This window comes from Schistocerca nitens, chromosome 12, assembly GCF_023898315.1.
Source record: "Schistocerca nitens isolate TAMUIC-IGC-003100 chromosome 12, iqSchNite1.1, whole genome shotgun sequence".
In the NCBI taxonomy this organism is placed as follows: domain Eukaryota; kingdom Metazoa; phylum Arthropoda; class Insecta; order Orthoptera; family Acrididae; genus Schistocerca; species Schistocerca nitens.
This window is the reverse complement of record NC_064625.1, coordinates 167,094,744-167,117,087: the sequence shown is the minus strand read 5'-3', so window position 1 is coordinate 167,117,087 and position 22,344 is coordinate 167,094,744. Positions and strand designations below refer to the sequence as shown.

Below are 22,344 nucleotides of genomic sequence, written 5' to 3'. Positions count from 1 at the left end.
TTCGTGAAGGCTGCCTGCTAGATTGCTATTGCGTCTCCTCAAAGTGTAATTTCCACCTTACTAAAACCCTTTGTTAAAAGGGAGGAAGAAAAAAAAACTTTAGAAATACCTTCTACTTGCATTAACTATCTAACCTGTCGCTTAAGTAAATATCTGCTCAGTGATTAAGCTAATGGGAGCACCTATCCTAAAATCAACTAGCGCACTTCTGTTATGGTGGCCCTCATGCCTATTTTGGTCCGAAAGTTTGTATAAACAGGCTTACATGTTCCATATCGAACTTCTGATGATGTTTTTTGAGTGATTGTGGATTATTAAAACTGATTATAGTGCAAACGTTTGTATTTTACCAACTGTGCTTATAAGTTATTAATGTGATTCGCTGGAAGGTAATACGAAAGTTTTAGGACCATAGGTTGTCGAGGTAGAAATTTTGAAGCCATGCTGTGTTGTGAATTCATGTATTTATGTTTTATATTGCAATGAGAATTTAAATGTAGTAAACCCATCTTTGTGATTAATAATTAAAGATTAAAGAGTGTGTTCACTTAGTGCCTACTTATGTGTTGTGTTGTTATTATTTTTAAAAATTATAATAGGCATTTTAGTTTCTTAAATTAAAGCCTTTCCAATTCAAAAGTGGTGGCCCTCCGATTTTGAGCAGCTGTAAGCATCGAAGCAGGATTTACGTAGTTGGTGTTATGTATTGTATGTTATGAATAAATTATTTATGTGTTAAATCATGTCTGATAGGTTAATTCGTTGGCCCCGTCCACACCTTGGTCATAGTCTTTTAATATTAAATGATCAGACCACCATTCCACCTACAAGTAATATGTTGAACCTCTTCCTAGATAAACTTCCCAATACATGACAACATTATGATTTTTCATGTAATATGAAACTATCTTACTACAGATTTTAAGAGAACAATCAATAATCAGAATGGAATGTAGCAAATATTATGCCAAGGATAGTTGCTACTCACCGTATAGCAGAGATGCTGAGGCGCTGATAGGCACAACAAAAAGACTACCAGAAAGTAAGCTATGGGCCAAGAAGGCCTTTGTCAGAGATAGAACACACACACACACACACACACACACACACACACACACACACACACACACACACACACACAAAAAGCACTCACGCAACTCATACACACATGACTGCAGTCTCTGGCTGTTGCCTCGTGCGAGCGAGCTGCATTTGCGTGTGTGTGTGTGTGTGTGTGTGTGGGGGGGGGGGGGGGTGCGTTTTATCTCTGACAAAGGCCTTGTTGGCCAAAAGCTCACTTTCTGATAGTCTTTTTGTTGTGCCTATCGAATCTCAGAATCTCCACTATACGGTGAGTAGCAACTATCCTTTTCATAACATTGTTACAATCAATAAAGAGGGTGACATGACTTCTGTACATCTCAGAACCAATTTCAGAACATAAACTAAATTAAATTACTATAAAATTCACCTTCATTAACAGTTTTTCCATCATAAAATCTGCTGTAAATGGAACTACAGTAACAAACCACCTCTAACACGTATGCTGCATCTTGACCTCAAATACGCCGCCCGACAACTGAAGTATCCAGAAGACTTGGCTGGATGACATAGTAACACAGTAACACGGACACTTACACACCACTGGCAGTTATGTAAATAATTAGAGTTGCGATTCTCTGTGACAGACAAAGAGCCACCAGAGGGCGTCAGTCTTTTTTGTGTTTTGTGTTGTTATCAGCCTGGAAGGATATGTGAAGTGTGTGAGGTGTTGAGTAATCTCTGAGGAGGACACAGGTCCTGTGAGGCAGCGATGTCAGCACCTGACAAAGTCTGAAAGAAACTGCATCTGGCCGGCCAGTCAAGTCGTGAAATATCGAGATTTGCAGATCAGTCATATGCGACCGTGGCCCGACGTCCGAGTGCGTGGGAATGTGGGGGCAGATGTACTACACAAGTCCCTGGCCAACTGCATCCAAGGTTGCCGCAAGTTTTCCCAAGTGAAATTCCCTGATCTTTTCCCGATTTCCCGACAAGTTTTAGCATTTTTTCCCTGAGAAAATTTGAGATTTCAGGGGTAAGTTAAAATGTAGGTTGACAACCTGTCTTTGCTGCAATGGTACAAGAAACAATAGTGTAAATGAAGAAATATCTAAAAAAGCTTGCAAGCAGATGGCATTTCCTGATGCCAGCAAAAATCTTAAGTACTAAAATTAACATCTTTTACATGAACTGTTTATAGATGGAGAAAGCAAGTCACATGGTATGTGTGTTGATTAAGACCACTAATATTATTTCATTTCAATGAAGTGAAACACATTTGGTGACAAAAATATGCATTTCCTTGGAGTTGCAAGTCAGATTTAAAATACCTTCACTGACTTCAGAAATAACCTCAGAAAAAAGTAGGCCTCTTGAAAGAAATGTATAAGAAGAGGAAGAATATTGTAAATCAGCACTGTAGGTGACCACCAATAAAATGTCAGTTCTACTAGGTTTGTTATTGTCTATTATTACCCACTGCATTACGTCTGTTATTTTACAGGTATTTCAAGAATTATACGAGTATGTGGCATACAAACTGCCAGTGACAGTCACAATTCTCTTCTTCTCATTGTCCGTTTGGAGTTTGTGTAGGGGGTTGGACAGTAGAGTGTATAAGATTTGCAGACGACATGGTTTTGATGGCAGAGATGGCAAGAGGATGGAACAAATGTTAGATGATCTTAATACAAATTTGGAAGAATATGGAATGAAGATTAATAAGAAGAAAATGAAAAGCATGGTAATTAGAAGAAAGGAGAGAAAATTCCGTATGAAAATAGGGGGAGAGGAAATTGAGCAAGTGAATAACTTCAATTATTTGGGAAGTGTAATAATGGATGACATGTATTGCTCAACAGAAATTAGAAAAAGAATTGCAATGGCAAAATAAGGATTCAAGAGGAAACAGAAATTACTTTGCGGACCACTAACAAGAGAAAAAGACTTGCCAAATGTTACATCTGGAGCGTTGCCGTGTATGGTGCGGAAACCTGGACATTGAGGAAGGAAGATTAAAGAAGATTGGAGGCACTAGAGATGTGTATACGGAAAAGAATGGAAAAAGTGAAATGGGAAGACCAATTAAGGAATGAAGAAGTATTAAGAAGAGTTGGAGAAGAAAGAAACATGCTGAAAGTCATCAGAAAGAGCAAATGGAACTGGACTGGGCATTGTTTGAGGAGGGACTGATTATTGAAGGTAGGAATAGAAGGAATGGTGGAAGGAAAAAGGGTAAGAGGAAAAAGAAGATATCAAATGCTGGACAATATCAAAGGAGACAAGTATTCAGAAATGAAAAGACTGGCTATGTACAGACAAAAGTGGAAGAGTCTTAACCCATGACAAGACCTGCAAGGCAGAATACCACATTACTACTACTAGTACTACTACTATTACTGTTCCTGCTTCTAACATTAACATTTTTCACCTCTGGAAATGGAGGTACTCTTTACATGCACTAGTTTAAAATCTTTGATCCAAGCAATTTCACTTTACCACTTACTTATGTTCGTACCCGACAATTGCATAACAGCCAAAAACTGGTTTGTGTAACAAATAATAAATACTGTACAATATTACACCAGCTCTGTGCGGTTCATTCATAAAGTACAGTCCGTCATGTATTTTTAATCACAAGGTGGGTTCCTCCGAGTGAAATTTAATATTTAAAAATGGTAACTAGTAGTATTCTGATAAATATAATTAAAACTTAAAATAACAGGATATCAGTCCTCATTTATTATTGTTTCACAAGTTCATAATAACACACAAGTTTTTAAATTTGACTTACTGCAAAAAAACATTGTCAGTGCTATTTACAAATTGCTACCTGATCTGTGTTGCCATTTTATCATTTAAAGAAACTGTGTAATTGCAAATCCATTGTTGTTACAACAAGAATCAAACATTACTGTAGATTATTACAGCAAGTATTCAAACAACATTACAATTTCTTCTATACATTTCCAAAATTTCTTGTTATATTCCTTCAAAACAGTTTCTGCTTACGTTGACAAGGCATGTAATCAGTACTGACAATTGTACTTTCCACATCACTTTTATACACACAGATGCACTGCTCTCACCCTCTCTCACTGTCATTGCTGCCAACGCTACTATCACTGTCGCTGTCTTCGTCGCTCTCCGGACGTTTGTCTGCATTGACTATGTTGTCTTCAGGTGGCCCAAAGTAGAAAAGCTGTAGCCTAGCACGGACGGTGCCACGAATTACGAGATTTGGCATCTGCTCGGTCAGCCTGTCTGTGGCTTTGGGGTCACCTTGGCACCCTTCGACACTCAGCTCCCTGTGAAAGGAACGGGAACATTGCCGTTACTGTGACAGTGTGACCAACAAATTGAGATTCCTCTATGCTGCGAATGTTTGTATGACACTACTGAAGGTTTTAAGTTATCTCCACTCCTTAAAACCTCGTCAAGTTTAGACACTGTCTTTTTACCGATCGGCAAGTGTCTCCACGAAATCGGGACACGCTTGCTGTTCGATAAAAAGGCAAAGTCAGACTTTAACGAGGTTTTAAGTTGTAGAGTTATAACTTTAGCAACAAAGATCTGTACTGTAAGGGCTACAGTCTTTCCAGTCGTGATGTACGGATGTGAGACCGGGACCATTAGAAATGTGGAACGAATGGCAAAGACTAGAATCCTTTGAATTGTGGTGTTGGAGGAAACTTCTTAGAGCCCCATGGACTTCAAAGGGAATGAATAGGTTAATATTAGAGCAAATAAAACCAGAGCACTCCCAGGAGGGTCTGATGCTAATACAAAAGCTGACCTACTTAGGAGACACGATGAGAAGATATGTTTCACTGGAAAAAGCTCTAATGCTGGGGAAGATCTAAGGCACTAGCAAAAGAGGATGTCAGAGGATGAAATGAATCAATGGCATCACAGAAGTAATGTGCTCCAACCTGGAAAGCCTACAGGAGTAAGTGCAGGACAAAAGAAATTGGCATGCTTTGGTTCATGGGATCACAGAGAGTTGGAACTGACTACACACATGTAATATAAATATATATATACCAAGAGGTTACATCCTTTCGTCTTTCCCTCTCCTTCCCCCTTTCCTGATGAAGCAAACGTTGGTTGCGAAAGCTTGAATTTTGTGTGTGTGTTTGTGTGTCTATCAACATACCAACACATACCACGTGGGAAAAATATATCTAAAAACAAAGATGATGTAACTTACCAAACGAATGTGTTGGTATGTTGATAGACACACAAACACACACACACACAAATTCAAGCTTTCGCACCCAACGGTTGCTTCATCAGGAAAGGGGGAAGGAGAGGGAAAGACGAAAGGATGTAACCTCTTGGTTCATCCCTATGAAATCCCCAAACCACCTTCCCTACCCTCTGGCTCCTACCCTTGTAACTGCCCCCGGTGTAAAACCTGTCCCATGCAGCCTCCCACCACCACCTACTCCAGACCTGTAACCCGGAAGGTGTACACGATCAAAGGCAGAGCCATGTGTGAAAGCACCCACGTGATTTACCAACTGACCTGACTACACTGTGAAGCCTTCTATGTGGGAATGACCAGCAACAAACTGTCCATTCGTGTGAATGGACACAGGCAGACAGTGTTTGTTGGTAATGAGGATCACCCTGTGGCTAAACATGCCTCAGTGCACTGCCAGCACATCTTGGCACAGTGTTACACCGTCCGGGTTATCTGGATACTTCCCACTGACACCAACCTATCCGAACTCCGGAGATGGGAACTTGCCCTTCAGTATATCCTCTCTTCCCGTTACCCACCAGGCCTCAACATCCGCTAATTTCAAGTTGCCGCCCCTCTTACATCACTTGTCACTCAACAACATCTTTGCCTCTGTACTTCCGCCTCGACTGACATCTCTGCCCAAACTCTCTGCCTCTACAAATGTCTGCTTGTGTCTGTGTATGTGCAAATGGATGTGTGTGTGTGCGGATGGATGTGTGTGTGTGTGTGTGCGTGTGTGTGTGTGTGCGTGTGTGTGTGTGTGTGTGTCCATTAAAGGTATCTCAGTAGGCTTCAGTCCCCACTGTCATCGACAGCCCGATTGCACCACACAGGCCGAAAGACTATCGGAACTGGTCCTTCACACCGTGTACTGTGTAGCGACCCTTTTTTTCTATCCCGACTTCCGTATCTTGCACGAAAGTAGGAAAGTTAATTTATCTATACATTGACTGGTATTGAGGGGTTTTGTTTTATCCTGGCTAGTTCTTAAATTAACCACAGTGAGTCACTACACGTATTGTCTTCCCAGTTTAGAAGGAAAAAACCATAAGTAAATTAATACTAGTGTTTTCAATAGATTCTAATTCACTCGTTTCAGTTACTAGTCTGCAGTTTATTCTTAGTGAAAATAACATAACCTAATTATTTATGAGCCTAAATCGAAGTAAAGTTCAAGACGAATAGTGAGTTTCAAATTAACACATTATTTTATTTAACAATAATTATTAATAAATCAGTTCATTCACACGATCACATTCAAAGGGGTTCTTTGAATAAGTATCTAATCTGGAAGGCAAACGTATCTGCTCCAGTGACGAATCCCTCAACAATTACACCAATAACCTGACCAGTGCTTTCCTCTCCCACAACTATCCTGCAGACCTTGTCCACAAACAGATCTCCTGAGCAATACATTCCTCCCCGTCCAACAACAATGCTCCTACCCCCAGACCACACAGAAGCATCCCCGTTGTCACCCAATATTATCCTGACCTCAAATACATCAACAAATTACTCCGCCAGGGACATGACTTTCTCAAGTTGAGCCCTGAAATTAGATCATCCCATGACAATATTCTCCTCAAACCACCCAGAGTTGCCTTTCGTCGCCCCCCCCCCCCCCCCCCCAACCTCCGTAACATCCTTGTCAAACCCTACAGTATTCCCAGACCACCTTCTCTACCCAGCATTTCCAACCCCTGTAACCGACCCCACTTCAAAACCTGCCCCATGCATCCCCTCCCCACAACCACCTACTCCAGTCCTGCTACTGGTAAAACATACACAATTCAAGGCAGGGCCACATGTGAAACAACACGTCATTTATCAGCTGACATGCCTGCACTGCACAGCCTTTTACATCGGTATGACTACAACTAAACTGGCTGAGCGCATGAACGGACACAGACGAACTGTCCGCCTAGGAGATGTCCAATACCCAGTAGCGGAGCATGCCATCCAGCATAATTCTAGGGACCTAGGAACCTGCTACAACGTACATGCCATTTGGCTTCTCCCACCCAACACTAGTCCCTCGGAACTGTGGAGATGGGAACTTGCACTCCAACACATCCTTTCATCCCGCCATCCCCCTGGACTGAACCTACATTAACCAACCTCTCTCCCATTTACTCTTCAGTCTTCTCCTTTTTCCCTCTCCTCTTTAGCCATTCAAGCATCTTTCCATCCTATATTGTTGTGTTTATCTTTATACTATATACCTCTTTACTTCTGTATGCATTCTCTTTGGTTTGAAGCTGGCACAGTACTTAACAGTAGAATATCTTTGGCTTCCCACTGACGACCATGCCTCCATCCTTGCTGCCCTCCCTGTTTACCTTTCCCTGTTGCTTCATAACCTGGGTTGTGAGTAATTGAATCCACTTTCCCTTCTTTCCCCTCTCTCCTCCCTGATGAAGGAACAAAGTTCCGAAAGCTAGGAATGTAAATTTTCTGTTCTGTTTTGTGAATCTATCAGCTGTACTGAGCTGAGGTAAGTACCAGCCAGCCCCTCTATCTCTTTGTTGGTATTTGTTTCAAATGTTAAGAGTCACAGATTTTGAAGCAAGAAACGAAATTGCAGTGGAATATTGCTATGAATTAGGAAGGCAGTTAAAGTTATCAATATATATCAGAGCACATACAAAGTTGGTTTGATAAGTCAGGTAAAAAAGCAAGAAAAAATGTTTGTTTCATAAACAACTCAACTTACTTCTCAACATATTCTGCTTTGAGTGATATACACTTGGTCCAGTGATCCACCAACTTTTTCATCCCATTGCAAAATACTTGTTGATTGCTACCATCACCTTCTCATTTGATGAAAATTTCTTCCCAGCAAGCCAAAGGGTCAAGTAAGGGAACAAGGTGAAGTCACTTGGGACTAAGTCTGGTGAATAGGGTGGATGAGGAACCAATTCAAAGTCCAATTCACATATTTTCACCATTGTTATCGCTGATGGTTGGGATGGTGTATTATCCTGGTGAAAGGACCCTCTTTTGTGAGCAAACTTTGGTCTTTTCTCAGCCAACACAAGTTTCAGATGATGCAACAATGAAGCATAAACAGGTCCAGCTATGGTTCTGCCTTTTTCCAAGTAATCTAATTAATCCTTGGGAATCCCAAGAAACAGTGACCATCACCTCACCATCTGACAAAATGGTCTTTGCATTCTTCAGTACACTGTTACCAGCCTTTTGTCAACTGTTTTGTCTGCCATTTTGACTCTGGTATGTAATGTGGATCCAGCTTTCATCAATAATCACAAATCTGGGAAAAACTCTTGCAGATTGTGATTAAACATAGCCAGGCACTGTATCATAATAATGTGCCAGATGTGCCTTCGGTCGACAGAGCAATTGCGGCACCCACCTCGCACACAGCTTCTTCGTAGCAAATTCTTTGAACAAGATATTAGGCACTCACTCAGTCGAGATGGTTACAATCTCAGCAGTCTCACAAATTTTTATTAGGCCATCTCACATTACTGTATGACGCATTTTGTCAATGGTTTCCTTTGTGGTTACCTCAATTGGATGACTGGAGTACGTTTTGTCTTTAGTGCTTGCGCGACCACATTGAAATTCATTAATCCAAAGGTAAGTCATCTTTAATGGTGGTGCAGAGTCATGAGAACTTAATCCAACTCTGTTTTGATCTGTGCAGCAGTCCAACTCTTCAAATGAAAATGTTTAATAACTGCACAAAACTCTGTTTTCTCCATTTTCTATTGCAGTCAAGACACTGACCAACTGAGACAGCTGGCAACATTGAACTGTACACTGTACATTGCCGAAGCTGTGCAGAATGGCTGTGCAGTTGTAATGTCACTGATTGCGCGGCACCTCCTGCCGGAGGTTCGGTTGAGCTGGTGGGGAAGGGGGGGGGAAGGGGGGGAAGGGGGGGGGGAAGGGGGGAAGGGGGGGAAGGGGGGGTGTTGATAGCATAGGTTAGTTGAAGTAGTGTGTAAGACTAGGCACCGATGACCACAGCAGTTTGGTCCCTTAGGAATTCACACACATTTGAACATTGCTGAAATTCTTTATTTGATCCTTGGAATAATCAACATGAAGGCGCAACAAAAATGTTTCCATCCTGGATATTTACCAGACTTATCAAACCACGTTTGTAACGGCCTTACACAACAAGAGAGGCTCACAAAGGAAGCAGTAATTAGCAGGGAAGACGTCCGTATACTAAAGGCTGTAATGCAAGGTGTTGTTGTTGTTGTTGTTGTTGTTGTTGTTGTTGTGGTCTTCAGTCCTGAGACTGGTTTGATGCAGCTCTCCATGCTACTCTATCCTGTGCAAGCTTCTTCATCTCCCAGTACCTACTGCAGCCTACATCCTTCTGAATCTGCTTAGTTTATTCATCTCTTGGTCTCCCTCTACGATTTTTACCCTCCACGCTGCCCTCCAGTACTAAATTGGTGATCCCTTGATGCCTCAGAACATGTCCTACCAACCGATCCCCTCTTCTACTCAAGTTGTGCCACAAATTCCTCTTCCCCCCAATCCTGTTCAATACCTCCTCATTAGTTATGTGATCTACCCATCTAATCTTCAGCATTCTTCTGTAGCACCACATTTCGAAAGCTTCTATTCTCTTCTTGTCCAAACTATTTATCGTTCATGTTTCACTTCCATACGTGGCCACACTCCATACAAATACTTTCAGAAACGACTTCCTGACACTTAAATCTATCCTCGATGTTAATAAATTTTGCATCTTCAGAAACGCTTTCCTTACCATTGCCAGTCTACATTTTATGTCCTCTCTACTTTGACCATCATCAGTTATTTTGCTCCCCAAATAGCAAAACTCCTTTACTACTTTAAGCGTCTCATTTCCTAATCTAATTCCCTCAGCATCATCCGATTTAATTCGACTACATTCCATTATCCTCATCTTATATTCTCTTTTCAAGACACTGTCCATTCCGTTCAACTGCTCTTCCAAGTCATTTGCTGTCTCTGACAGAATTACAATTTCATCGGCGAACCTCAAAGTTTTTATTTCTTCTCGGTGATTTTTAATACCTACTCCGAATTTTTCTTTTGTTTCCTTTACTGCTTGCTCAATATACAGTTTGAATAATAGGGAGAGGCTACAATCCCTTCCCAACCACTGCTTCCCTTCCATGCCCCTCAACTCTTATAACTGCCATTTGGTTTCTGTACAAATTGTAAATAGCCTTTCGCTCTTTGTATATTTCCCCTGCCACCTTCAGAATTTGAGAGTATTCCAGTCAAAATTGTCAAAAGCTTTTTCTAAGTCTACAAATGCTAGAAATGTAGGTTTGCCTTTTCTTAATCTAGCTTCTAAGATAAGTCATAGGGTCAGTATTGTCTCACGTGTTCCCATATTTCTACGGAATCCAAACTGATCTTCCCCGAAACTGTTCTTCCCCGAGGTCAGCTTCTACCAGTTTTTCCATTCGACTGTAAAGAATTCGCGTTAGTATTTTGCAGCCATGATCTGCAATTACTAACAGGGAAAATGACAGTGAAAAACAAGTTCCATATCATAGGAGCAGGAATGGATATTCCTTATGAAGGTCTAGTAGGGAGTGACTACCTGAGAAATCAAACAAAAAAGTTATTATTAACTGTGGTGAGAGCATCATTGAAACACAGTTTGAAATATTCCACTACTGACAATAACGAAGACTGAAGCAATGCCGCAAGTCAGACTGTAAAGAATGTGGAAATGAACAGGAACAGTAGATGGAAAAAAGGATCTATGAATAGGAGGGTAAGCTCCACATGACAGAGATAAGATGAAAAAGTGTACATCACACGATGGTGAAGGAAAAAGCACAATATGCAAATCAAAGTCAAGTTGTGAGATGAAATGTTATGAGTTAAGGAAAACTAGTGGGGTATCAGAAAGTGATGTGAAAATAGCTCATAGCAAAGAAAAACTTAAGAACATGTGTAGAAACAGGGTTGAACACCAGTAATGAAAAAGAAAAAATTATTCACAAACAAGAAATGTCAAGTGTGCATATAGCCAAATTTATGGTACTACTATATTTACTCGAATCTAAGCCGCACTTTTTTCTCGGTTTATGTAATCCAAAAAACCGCCTGCGGCTTAGAATCGAATGCAAAGCAAGCGGAAGTTCTGAAAAATGTTGGTAGGTGCCGCCACAACTAATTTCTGCCATCGAATATATGTAGTGCTACACAGGCATGCTTTGCAGGCACAAAGATAAATACTGGAGCCAAAACCTCTGCGTCAGTAATTAATTAAAAAAAAAAAAAAAAGGTGGAAGATGAGCTTTTTTCTCCGCCCCGAGTTTCGACCGCTGCATTTTCATACATTATCTAATGAAGTAAATACAAATTCCATATAGTTCATCTTTGAATGTAGCAACATTTCAATGTACTATGAAAATCTGACTGGCAAGACTGTTTGGGATGTTTGTCAATATGGCCAACTCTACATTCTGAATTTTTTCCTACCTGTGAGAAGGGATGGTTGCTAATAGGAACTTTTATGAATTGTGAATCAAATGCAGTATTCTCTTCACCATAAGAATAATACGAATATAAACATTTTTCCATGTACTGTTTCGAGTTTGCTGCTATCTCATTTAAATCCTTCTGCCTAATAAACTACGAAACTAGAGTGAGACAACAGCAAACACAGAAGAATATAAATATCGTGTCAGGTTTATATTTGTATTATTCTTACGCCTAATTGTGATGCAGTCAGAAATGAAGCACAGCAATTGGCTAGATTTTTAAATCTAAGATGACTAATTTCAGTGCAGAATGTAATGTACTAAAGAGGCGTCTGCAAAGATTTTCAAACAGAGAAAAATTTTCGCTAAACTCTGGTTCAGAACATCTTCTATCATACAATGTCTATTATTTGGTTCTTGTTGATCATAATCAAAGAAAGCAGCAGTGTAAGTAACAACAAATAGCAGTCTTGCCATTGTTTCGCTAATGAGACGATTCCTCTCTCTCTTTTTTTAAATCGCAAGCGGCGGTAGCGTGCACAAAAGCAAGCCATGCTGCGAGTGGTAACAGGTCGTAAAACACTCATTGACACAGTACAGTAATGCATTTTCAGCTTAGAGTGGCGTAAACACCTATAACAAAGAGAACGGCACTTATCAGATCAAAGAAAAATAAGCAATCAATTCAAACCAGATGAAGCACGTGAAAAAGGAAGGGTACCCGTATAAATACGGACGGAGCGCCTGATGCATAGCAATGGCTACCTGGAAAAGCTTAACTGCTAAGCTTACGACTTGAACCAAACTACTGTAGCTGTATCGTCATTCATTCGACCTAAATTATGTCTCATATTACAATGGGCCAACTTTGTTTCGATTTGGAGGTGCGGCCTACAACTTTTCTCTCCCCTGGAATTTCGAGTCTCAAATTTCAGGTGCGGCTTAGATTCGGGGAATTTTTTTTCCTTCATTTCGAGTCTCATTTTTCAGCTGCGGCTTAGATTCGAGTGCGGCTTAGATTCGAGTAAATACGGTAATAGAACAAGGGAAATACATTCTCCGTGTATGAATTACATGTGATGCCAAGTGGAATCTGAGTACAATGGAAGTCTGAGGGGAACTGATAGACAATGTGACACCAATATGAGCCACACAGAAAGCAATGAATGGCATGAGCACATAAGGAAATAAGTTAGAGAAATGATCCGAGTGGTCATTTGGATAAAGAAGACTGATATGAATTGTACGGCACATGTTGAGGAATTTTATCTAAAAGGTGACAATTTGGCATACACAGAAACCGTATGGCATGCACAAGCTATATTGCCAAAAAACAAAGGAAAGGTACATCCATACAGAATACTGGAAGCACAGAAGGTGGTATTACAGGAGCAAATAGAGAAAATGGTTATCGGGAATATAATCGTTCGGAGTCCCTGAAAAGTATCCATGGACACCTGTGGGATAGGGATAGAACAAAATTTCGGTGTGGAAAGCCTTCCCCATCCCCAACATAAGTGAGATAGTGGACAAACTGGGGAAAGCCAACTATTTCTCCACTTTAAATTTGGCCAGAAGATATTATCAGATTTTAATAGATTCAGCAGATAGTGGAAAACACAGCATTTACTACAATTATCAGCACTATGAGTCCAAAAGGATGCCAATGGGGCTAAAGAATGCATCAAGTATATTTCAGACACTAATGAACATTGTTTTAGCAAGTTTGCAAGGGACAAAGTGTTTTAATGTACTTGTTTTGACATAATTTGCTAAGGTAGTTCAGTAAAGGATGTAATGAGAAGCTGCAGGAAAATATTGGATGGGTTAAGGGCACCTAGGTTAAAATTACACCAGATAAGTGTGAATTTCTGAGAGAGAGGTAATATTCTTAGGACACAAAATAACAAAGAGAGATGTGGAACCAGATGAGCATAAAGAGGTGGAGAACAGTTCTGAAACCCATGACAGGGTTTAAATGATATTTAGGGGTGGCTGGATATTAAAACTGTGAACCCATTATATAAATCGTTGAAGACTAAAGTGCCACACGAACTGGGAGATCTGCCACAAGCAGCATTTGAGGAACTGAGAGATTAGTAAATCCTCCCATACTGAGCTACCCAGATTTCAAGAAACCACAAAACTGGTGCTACGGATACCGGTGCAGCACTGTCTGGAGCAGTTCTGTCACAAGAGATGATAGGTGCAGATTTGCCGGTCAACTGTGCTCCACGGTTGTTGAATAAGACTCAAACTAGAGTGCTTAGCAATTGTATGACCACAAAGCAGTGCAGACCACACATCTAGGAGGATTTTACCATAGTAACAGATCACAAGCCACTGACACAGACACGGACATTTGGTGTCTAAGACCTGTCTCGAGATTACTGAAATGGTGGTTGGAACTAGAGGAATCTTCTTAAGACATTGTGTATAAACCCAGAAATCTCAATGCACATGCCGATGCATCAGTGGTGGATGGTGGTATCTGAAGCTGGGTGTTGCACCAAAGTTTCAATGTTGCATTTTTATACGAGACGGTTACAAGGAAGAAAATTCTTTTATCGGTGCCTCGCCTCCCGACACTCGTTACGATTTAAAGGTCCTGACAATTAGTGCTGTCTGAAGGTCAGAAAATTCAATTTTTTTAAATTGAAGTTATGATCCTACAAAAAGTTAGAAATGTATCTGACAAAATCTGTAGCAAAGAGCCTGCTATGATTTATCAGATACCTAGAAAAACCATTGAATGAGCTACATTCCTAGTAGAACTGAAACACATTCATCATTTAAAGGACTTGTCTTACTTGTACTGGAACTCCGCCCTTCTGTTTCTCACTGACAAACTTGTCAGTCACATGCCGACTGGAGTCTGTAATCTGCATCGTGAGGGCTCTTTCAGCGGAAAGCATCACCGAGGCTGTCAATCTTTCCTCACTCAGAGTTACCGTATTTACTCTAAGCCACACTTTTTTTCTGGTTCTGCGGCTTAGAATCGAGTGCAAAGTAAGCGGAAGCTCTGAAAAATGTTGGTAGGTACAGCCACAACTAACTTCTGCCATCGAATATATGTAGCGCTACACAGGCATGCTTTGCAGGCACAAAGATAAATACTGGTGCCAAAACCTCTACGGCAGTAAATAAATTAAAAGAAAAGGTAAAAGAATGTAAACATTATGCCATGTATTCTTTTGTGTTTGCTGTTATATCATTTAAATCCTGTCTGCCTAATAAACTATGAAACTAGAGTGAGACAACAGGAAACGCAGAAGAATATACATATCATGTCATGTTTATATTTGTATTAATCTTATGCTGAATAGTGATAAAGTCAGAAACGAAGCACGGCAATTGACTAGATTTTTAAATCTAAGATGAATCTAATTTCTGTGCAGAATGTAATGCGTCTGCAAAGATTTTCAAACAGAGAAAAATTTTCGCTAAACTTTCACTCAGAATATCTGTCATACGCAGTCTATTATTTGGTTCTTGTTGATCATTATCAACCCTGGAACAGCAGTGTAAGTAACAACAAATAGCAGTCTCTTGGCATTGTTTCGCTTATGAGACAATTCCTCTCTCTTTTTTATTTATTGTAAGTGGTGGTAGCGCACACAAAAGCAAGCCATGCCACGAGCAGCGACAGGTCGTAATCACTCATTATCAGAATGCGACAAACAATGCATGACACAGAACAATAATGCATTTTCAGCTTAGAGTGACGTAAACACCTATAACAAAGAGATCGGCACTTATCAGATCGAAGCAAAATAAGCAGTCGATTCAAAGCAGACGAAACACCTGAAAAAGGAGGGGTACCCGTATAAATCTGGATGGAGCAACTGACACATAGCAATGGCTACTTGGTAAAGCTTAACTGTTAAGCTTACGACTCTAATCAAACTACTGTAGCTGTATCTTCATCCATTCGACCACAATTGTGTCTTACGTTACAATGGACCAAATTTGTTTCGATTTGGAGATGCAGTCTAAAACTTTTTCTCCACTTGAATTTCGAGTCTCAAATTTCAGGTGCAACTTAGATTCGGGAACAATTTTTTTCCTCAATTTCGAGTCTCATTTTTCAGGTGCGGCTTAGATTCGAGTGCAGCTTAGATTTGAGTAAATACAGTATGCAAGAATAATTTTATTATTTTAAAAGTTGAAAAGCAGCCTTTCAGTTTGACCAACATCAAGGGAATTGTGAGAATTACCTACAACAGTTTTAGAGTACTTCGTGAACATCTTCCCTAGGTTGTTAGTTGTCATAAACTCAACTAGACAAACTGCCCCAGACAGTGATCTGCATTCTTGTGCTAGGTAGATAGAAGATAGTTCACAATATAGTTTCAGTTTATCCAAAAATGTTGACACTGAACACACTTCCTTCAAGATGTCTTTAGAATATCTTCAAAAATACAAGGGGAACTTTTCTGGAAGAAACAATGAACTAGCTACAAGGTGACCTGAAAAACTACAGGGATCTATAGCATCAAAAATCATCACATTGCACACCACCTTTGCTTTTCTTTTCTACTCACATCAGTCTATTTCAACTTCCTTTTCTTCACTAATCAATCAGTAGATTCATTAGTAATCAGTAGATTCATTGCCACTGGTGATGCCAATTACTTCTCAAATCTTGATAACTTATTTTAAATGCTGAATGGTGTTATGGGCCAGCACACGTTGATTCTCCATAATGTAACTGACCAAAGAGAACTCTGATGAATGGCATAACTTAACTAAATAATTCCAACCAATAACTGAAACGGGTACCGTGTGGCCCCTGGCTACATAAGTTCTGAAGGAGCTGGCATTGGTAAAGTGAAACATGTAAAATAAATAAAAAGTGAAATGCAACTTGTGGCAGCTCTACAATTTTAATTTATAACAGTTGCCCTGCAGGCAAATGTCTGTGCTCACTAATAATTTAAGATATGACTGAAAAGAACATTTTTATGACCAAGAGCCTGGAAAATTGAGTTCCTCTTCTTATAGACTCACCTTCCAGTATGTGATTTATACATTCTTGCAGTAATTAACTGTGTTTACAAATTGAGATTAAACATTCCACTGGATAACATTGAGGGAAATGCTTTCTCACTAAGTCATCAAGGATAGTGGTCCACTGTACACTCTATGAGAAGAATGGACGTATTCCCTGAAAACTCTAAATAAATAAATAAATAATGCATTCAATTGGCTGCTGTTGCCTTGCTCATTATAAGATTAACTTCATGGTCATAGCAATGTACATATTTTGCATTAGGACAATTTTTTCACAACATATTGTACCCCACCAGAGGAAACAGCCATAACAGAAGCCCCAACATAGGTCTGTGCAAGTAAATTTTGGGGAGTCTGATTTACTTTTTGCCTATTCAACTCTTCTAGCAAAGTCACAGCTAACATCTGTGCAGCACCGTGTTTGTAAGGAGATAGGAAACTCAAGAACCTTTCTATTCATTTACCTCTTCATACATAACAGTATACAAGAGCCATCTGAAATATGTGATCACTTGTTTAATCTGCTATAACAGCTAAAAATTCTGATTCCTTATTTGCTTTCAAATTTCTTCTTGGCATACATCCAACATAATTTGGAAAAGTTCATTTTGAATAGTTTTGAAGATTCCTTCGAAAACAGTTGCCTTACCCAAATTATCTTTTAGTGCTGCATTCAACCCAGAGCTAAAATTAGCCACTCTTCTGAAAACACCAGGGTTTGATAACAATTCAGTTTCATCACAATCCCTTAAGGCCAATTCGAAGGAAATACAGAAATGAATACATTTATTAATATATTTAGCCCAGACCTATTATGCCAAATTTCTCCTACTATGCAAACTGATGGTGGAGGGGAGAGAAAAGAACATACAGGGAAGGTACTAAGATGTCAGTCGCATCAGGACTTTATGCAAAATAAGTGGTGGCGAGGGACAATGTGCACGCCACTGGGACTCAAACCTGGGATCTCTCGCTTACTAGGCAGTCACATTAACCACAGCGTCACCTGGACAGACCGTTTATCACAAATGCACAAACTATCTTAGCTGACCTGCATTCCCACCTGGTGCCACCTACCCAAAGCCCCCACCCGTGTCCTCCACGCTCACTAAGTTTATATTCCTGCTGGAGATCGAACATAAATGTGCATCTGCACTGAAAGTTGTAATTTCAATTCCCATCACAGCAGATTGGTTATGCGAATGTGTGTCGTCTGTTCTTTCGGATGCACCATTCTCGGCAATTTTCCTTCTCTATGGACTACTCAGTTGTGCAGCTACACTGACAGTTCCAAAAAGTGCCAGTCTCAAACAATTTTGCATCGGAGCAATTGAAGATCGTGCTTCTACACTTTGGTACTCAGATGGTTCTTGTCTGTAACTCCCACTTGTCCCCCCAAGGGTTCAACATCATACAGGCATGTTGTTGTTGTTGTTGTTGTGGTCTTCAGTCCTGAGACTGGTTTGATGCAGCTCTCCATGCTACTCTATCCTGTGCAAGCTTCTTCATCTCCCAGTACCTACTGCAACCTACATCCTTCTGAATCTGCTTAGTGTATTCATCTCTTGGTCTCCCTCTACAATTTTTACCCTCCACGCTGCCCTCCAATGCTAAATTGGTGATCCCTTGGTGCCCCAAAACATGTCCTACCAACCGATCCCTTCTTCTAGTCAAGTTGTGCCACAAACTTCTCTTCTCCCCAATCCTATTCAATACCTCCTCACTAGTTACGTGATCTACCCACCTTATCTTCAGCATTCTTCTGTAGCACCACATTTCGAAAGCTTCTATTCTCTTCTTGTCCAAACTGGTTATCGTCCATGTTTCACTTCCATACATGGCTACACTCCATACAAATACTTTCAGAAACGACTTCCTGACACTTAAATCCATACTCAACGTTAACAAATTTCTCTTCTTCAGAAACGCTTTCCTTGCCATTGCCAGTCTACATTTTATATCCTCTCTACTTCGACCATCATCAGTTATTTTGCTCCCCAAATAGCAAAACTCCTTTACTACTTTAAGTGTCTCATTTCATAATCTAATTCCCTCAGCATCACCCGAGTTAATTCGACTACATTCCATTATCCTCGTTTTGCTTTTGTTGATGTTCATCTTATATCCTCCTTTCAAGACACTGTCCATTCCGTTCAACTGCTCTTCCAAGTCCTTTGCTGTCTCTGACAGAATTACAATGTCATCGGCGAACCTCAAAGTTTTTACTTCTTCTCCATGAATTTTAATACCTACTCTGAATTTTTCTTTTGTTTCCTTTACTGCTTGCTCAATATACAGATTGAATAACATTGGGGAGAGGCTACAACCCTGTCTCACTCCTTTCCCAACCACTGCTTCCCTTTCATGCCCCTCGACTCTTATAACTGCCATCTGGTTTCTGTACAAATTGTAAATAGCCTTTCGCTCCCTGTATTTTACCCCTGCCACCTTCAGAATTTGAAAGAGAGTATTCCAGTTAACGTTGTCAAAAGCTTTCTCTAAGTCTACAAATGCTAGAAACGTAGGTTTGCCTTTACTTAATCTTTCTTCTAAGATAAGTCGTAAGGTCAGTATTGCCTCACATGTTCCAACATTTCTACGGAATCCAAACTGATCTTCCCAGAGGTCCGCTTCTACCAGTTTTTCCATTCGTCTCTAAAGAATTTGCATTAGTATTTTGCAGCTGTGACTCATTAAACTGATAGTTCGGTAATTTTCAGATCTGTCAACACCTGCTTTCTTTGGGATTGGAATTATTATATTCTTCTTGAAGTCTGTGGGTATTTCGCCTGTCTCATACATCTTGCTCACCAGATGGTAGAGTTTTGTCATGACTGGCTCTCCCAAGCCCATCAGTAGTTCTAATGGAATGTTCTCTACTCCCGGGGCCTTGTTTCGACTCAGGTCTTTCAGTGCTCTGTCAAACTCTTCACGCAGTATCTTATCTCCCATTTCATCTTCATCTACATCCTCTTCCATTTCCATAATATTGTCCTCAAGTACATCGCCCTTGTATAAACCCTCTATATACTCCTTCCACCTTTCTGCCTTCCCTTCTTTGCTTAGAACTGGGTTGCCATCTGAGCTCTTGATATTCATACAAGTGGTTCTCTTCTCTCCAAAGGTCTCTTTAATTTTCCTGTAGGCAGTATCTATCTTACCCCTAGTGAGACAAGGCTCTACATCCTTACATTCGTTCTCTAGCCATCCCTGCTTAGCCATTTTGCACTTCCTGTCGATCTCATTTTTGAGACGTTTGTATTCCTTTTTGCCTGCTTCATTTACTGCATTTTTATATTTTCTCCTTTCATCAATTAAATTCAATATTTCTTCTGTCACCCAAGGATTTCTATTAGCCCTCGTCTTTTTACCTACTTGATCCTCTGCTGCCTTCACTACTTCATCCCTCAGAGCTACCCATTCTTCTTCTACTGTATTTCTTTCCCCCATTCCTGTCAATTGTCCCCTTATGCTCTCCCTGAAACTCTCTACAACCTCAGGTTCTTTCAGTTTATCGAGGTCCCATCTCCTTAAATTCCCACCTTTTTGCAGTTTCTTCAGTTTCAATCTGCAGGTCATAACCAATAGATTGTGGTCAGAATCCACATCTGCCCCTGGAAATGTCTTACAATTTAAAACCTGGTTCCTAAATCTCTGTCTTACCATTATATAATCTATCTGATACCTTTTAGTATCTCCAGGATTCTTCCAGGTATACAACCTTCTTTTATGATACAGGCATAGGAAGCGAAATAATGCATTTTTAAATTCACAGCCACATAACCAATTACTGTTTTTATAAATATCCATTTTAAATGCCGTCTGAAACCATTGATTTCCAGTATTAATATTTTGCACAGTGTTTAAAACTGGTAACAGCATCCTAGTCTCTTTACAGCAAGCTTCTCCTCATCACAAACGTGGGAAAAGTCTGTACTTTGTAAATTATTTACACTATTCGTTTTCATTCACATTCCACAAACTAGGAACTGCTTGACAAGCTAGTTCTCAGTGTACAGAACGTATTATACACAACAGTGCACAGAAAAATGCATTATTGAGAACCAATACACACTATTACCTCAAAATGCCAAAACTTATACACACGAGGCTCTCAGAGATAATATTTGTACAAGTAATAAACAAAAACATTAGGACTGCAGTAACACTGAGCATTGTGATATTCCAGCCATTTTTCCAAATGCCGCTACATTAAATCTGCGCTCTACCTACAATTGAAAAACTATGAAATCCAGTTATGCTGATGAGAAAACATTTACTCCGAATTTCTACCTTCAAAACTAATATGTCAATGAAACAAAACTATCACGACTGCTGTCAAAAGATCAGTACTGGTAACATTGTGCGTGGTGGAATGACACGGTCAAGTGGCCTCGATAACAAATTAATGAGAGAAATCTGGCAGACACGTCACCCGTAGAGCGGTGCCACCTAACGGGACATTCGGAACTGTCTCTAGTCAGGGAGTTTGCGTGCCACCTGCATTACTCTCGGACGTCACTGGCACTCGAGCCAGCTGCTGCCACAGACGGGCTCCGACTCGCACCTGCTCAAAATACGATGGCTGCCACGGAGTTGCAGTAAGAGAAAGAACCCCGAGTTTGCTTCGAGACTTGCAGCAGTTTTGCGTTCGTTATTGACACAATGAGACGTTGGGTAACCGAAGACAGTATATTGTAACACCTATTACAGTATATATTAGGCTTCCTAAACCAAATAATATACAAGAAATGTGGACATATGAAGTGTAAAATTACTGAGAGATGAGCAACATTGCAACAATAACATGCACCACCACTGTGATGCACTGAGCCAAACGCGGTAGATGATGTAGAGGGCACGAAAGTACAGGACACGGAGTGGTTAGGGAAAATTAAGAATGTGCAAAGAAAATGAACTAAACACAGAGGAAAAGGCCGAAATCACGTCGGACAGCCATCAGAGGATGCACAGAACCTTAGGCCAAATAAAAAACTATACTTAGTGAAAAGGCATGAAAAGAGTAACACATTAGCAAGTATTACAAAAGTCAAAGGAATAAGTTCACGCAGAGAAGATTATTAAGGACCCGGAAAACCGCGACGACAGCATTTCAGCGACAGACAAACGGGGTGCTCGAGAGAACTTGTAGGAAACTAGTGGAATATTTACGGCACTTCATTAGAGAGGACCACTGTAATTGGAGTATATGGGAAACATATACTGTTTTCGTATTTAATATGCCTCACAGTAGCAGGGTGTCAAGGAAAATAATCAGTTTTTGAAAATATAAGTAATCAGATAGATAAAAAATCCATTCATCAAGTGGTGGTAGGAGAACACACATATAAAAAGGTATTAGAGTTTGCAAGCTTTTGGAGCCAGTTGCTCTTTCTCTTAGCAGAAGGGTTGAAGGGGAAGGAAGAGCGGTGAAGGAGGAGGACTGGTAAGGTTTAGGAAAAGGGGCGGAGTGTGTAGCAGTCCCGCAGAACTCCTGGTCAGAGGAAGACTTAACCAGGCAGGATGAGAAGGAAAGACTGACTGTCACAGACTGCACTGGACAAGATTCGA

General features: G+C 40.3%; 1 protein-coding gene across 5 annotated transcripts in view; it reads right to left on the bottom strand.

The window, feature by feature from the left end:
- Window positions 1–3,791: 3,791 nt before the first annotated feature.
- Window positions 3,792–22,344, bottom strand: part of LOC126215120 (uncharacterized) — a 167,422-nt gene continuing 148,869 nt past the window's right edge. For all 5 annotated transcript variants that reach the window (XM_049941774.1, XM_049941777.1, XM_049941776.1 and 2 more), the window contains one exon: window positions 3,792–4,349. In XM_049941774.1, coding sequence (XP_049797731.1) covers window positions 4,127–4,349 — 223 coding nt within the window. In that variant the 3' untranslated portion in view covers window positions 3,792–4,126. The remainder of the gene's footprint in view (window positions 4,350–22,344) is intronic.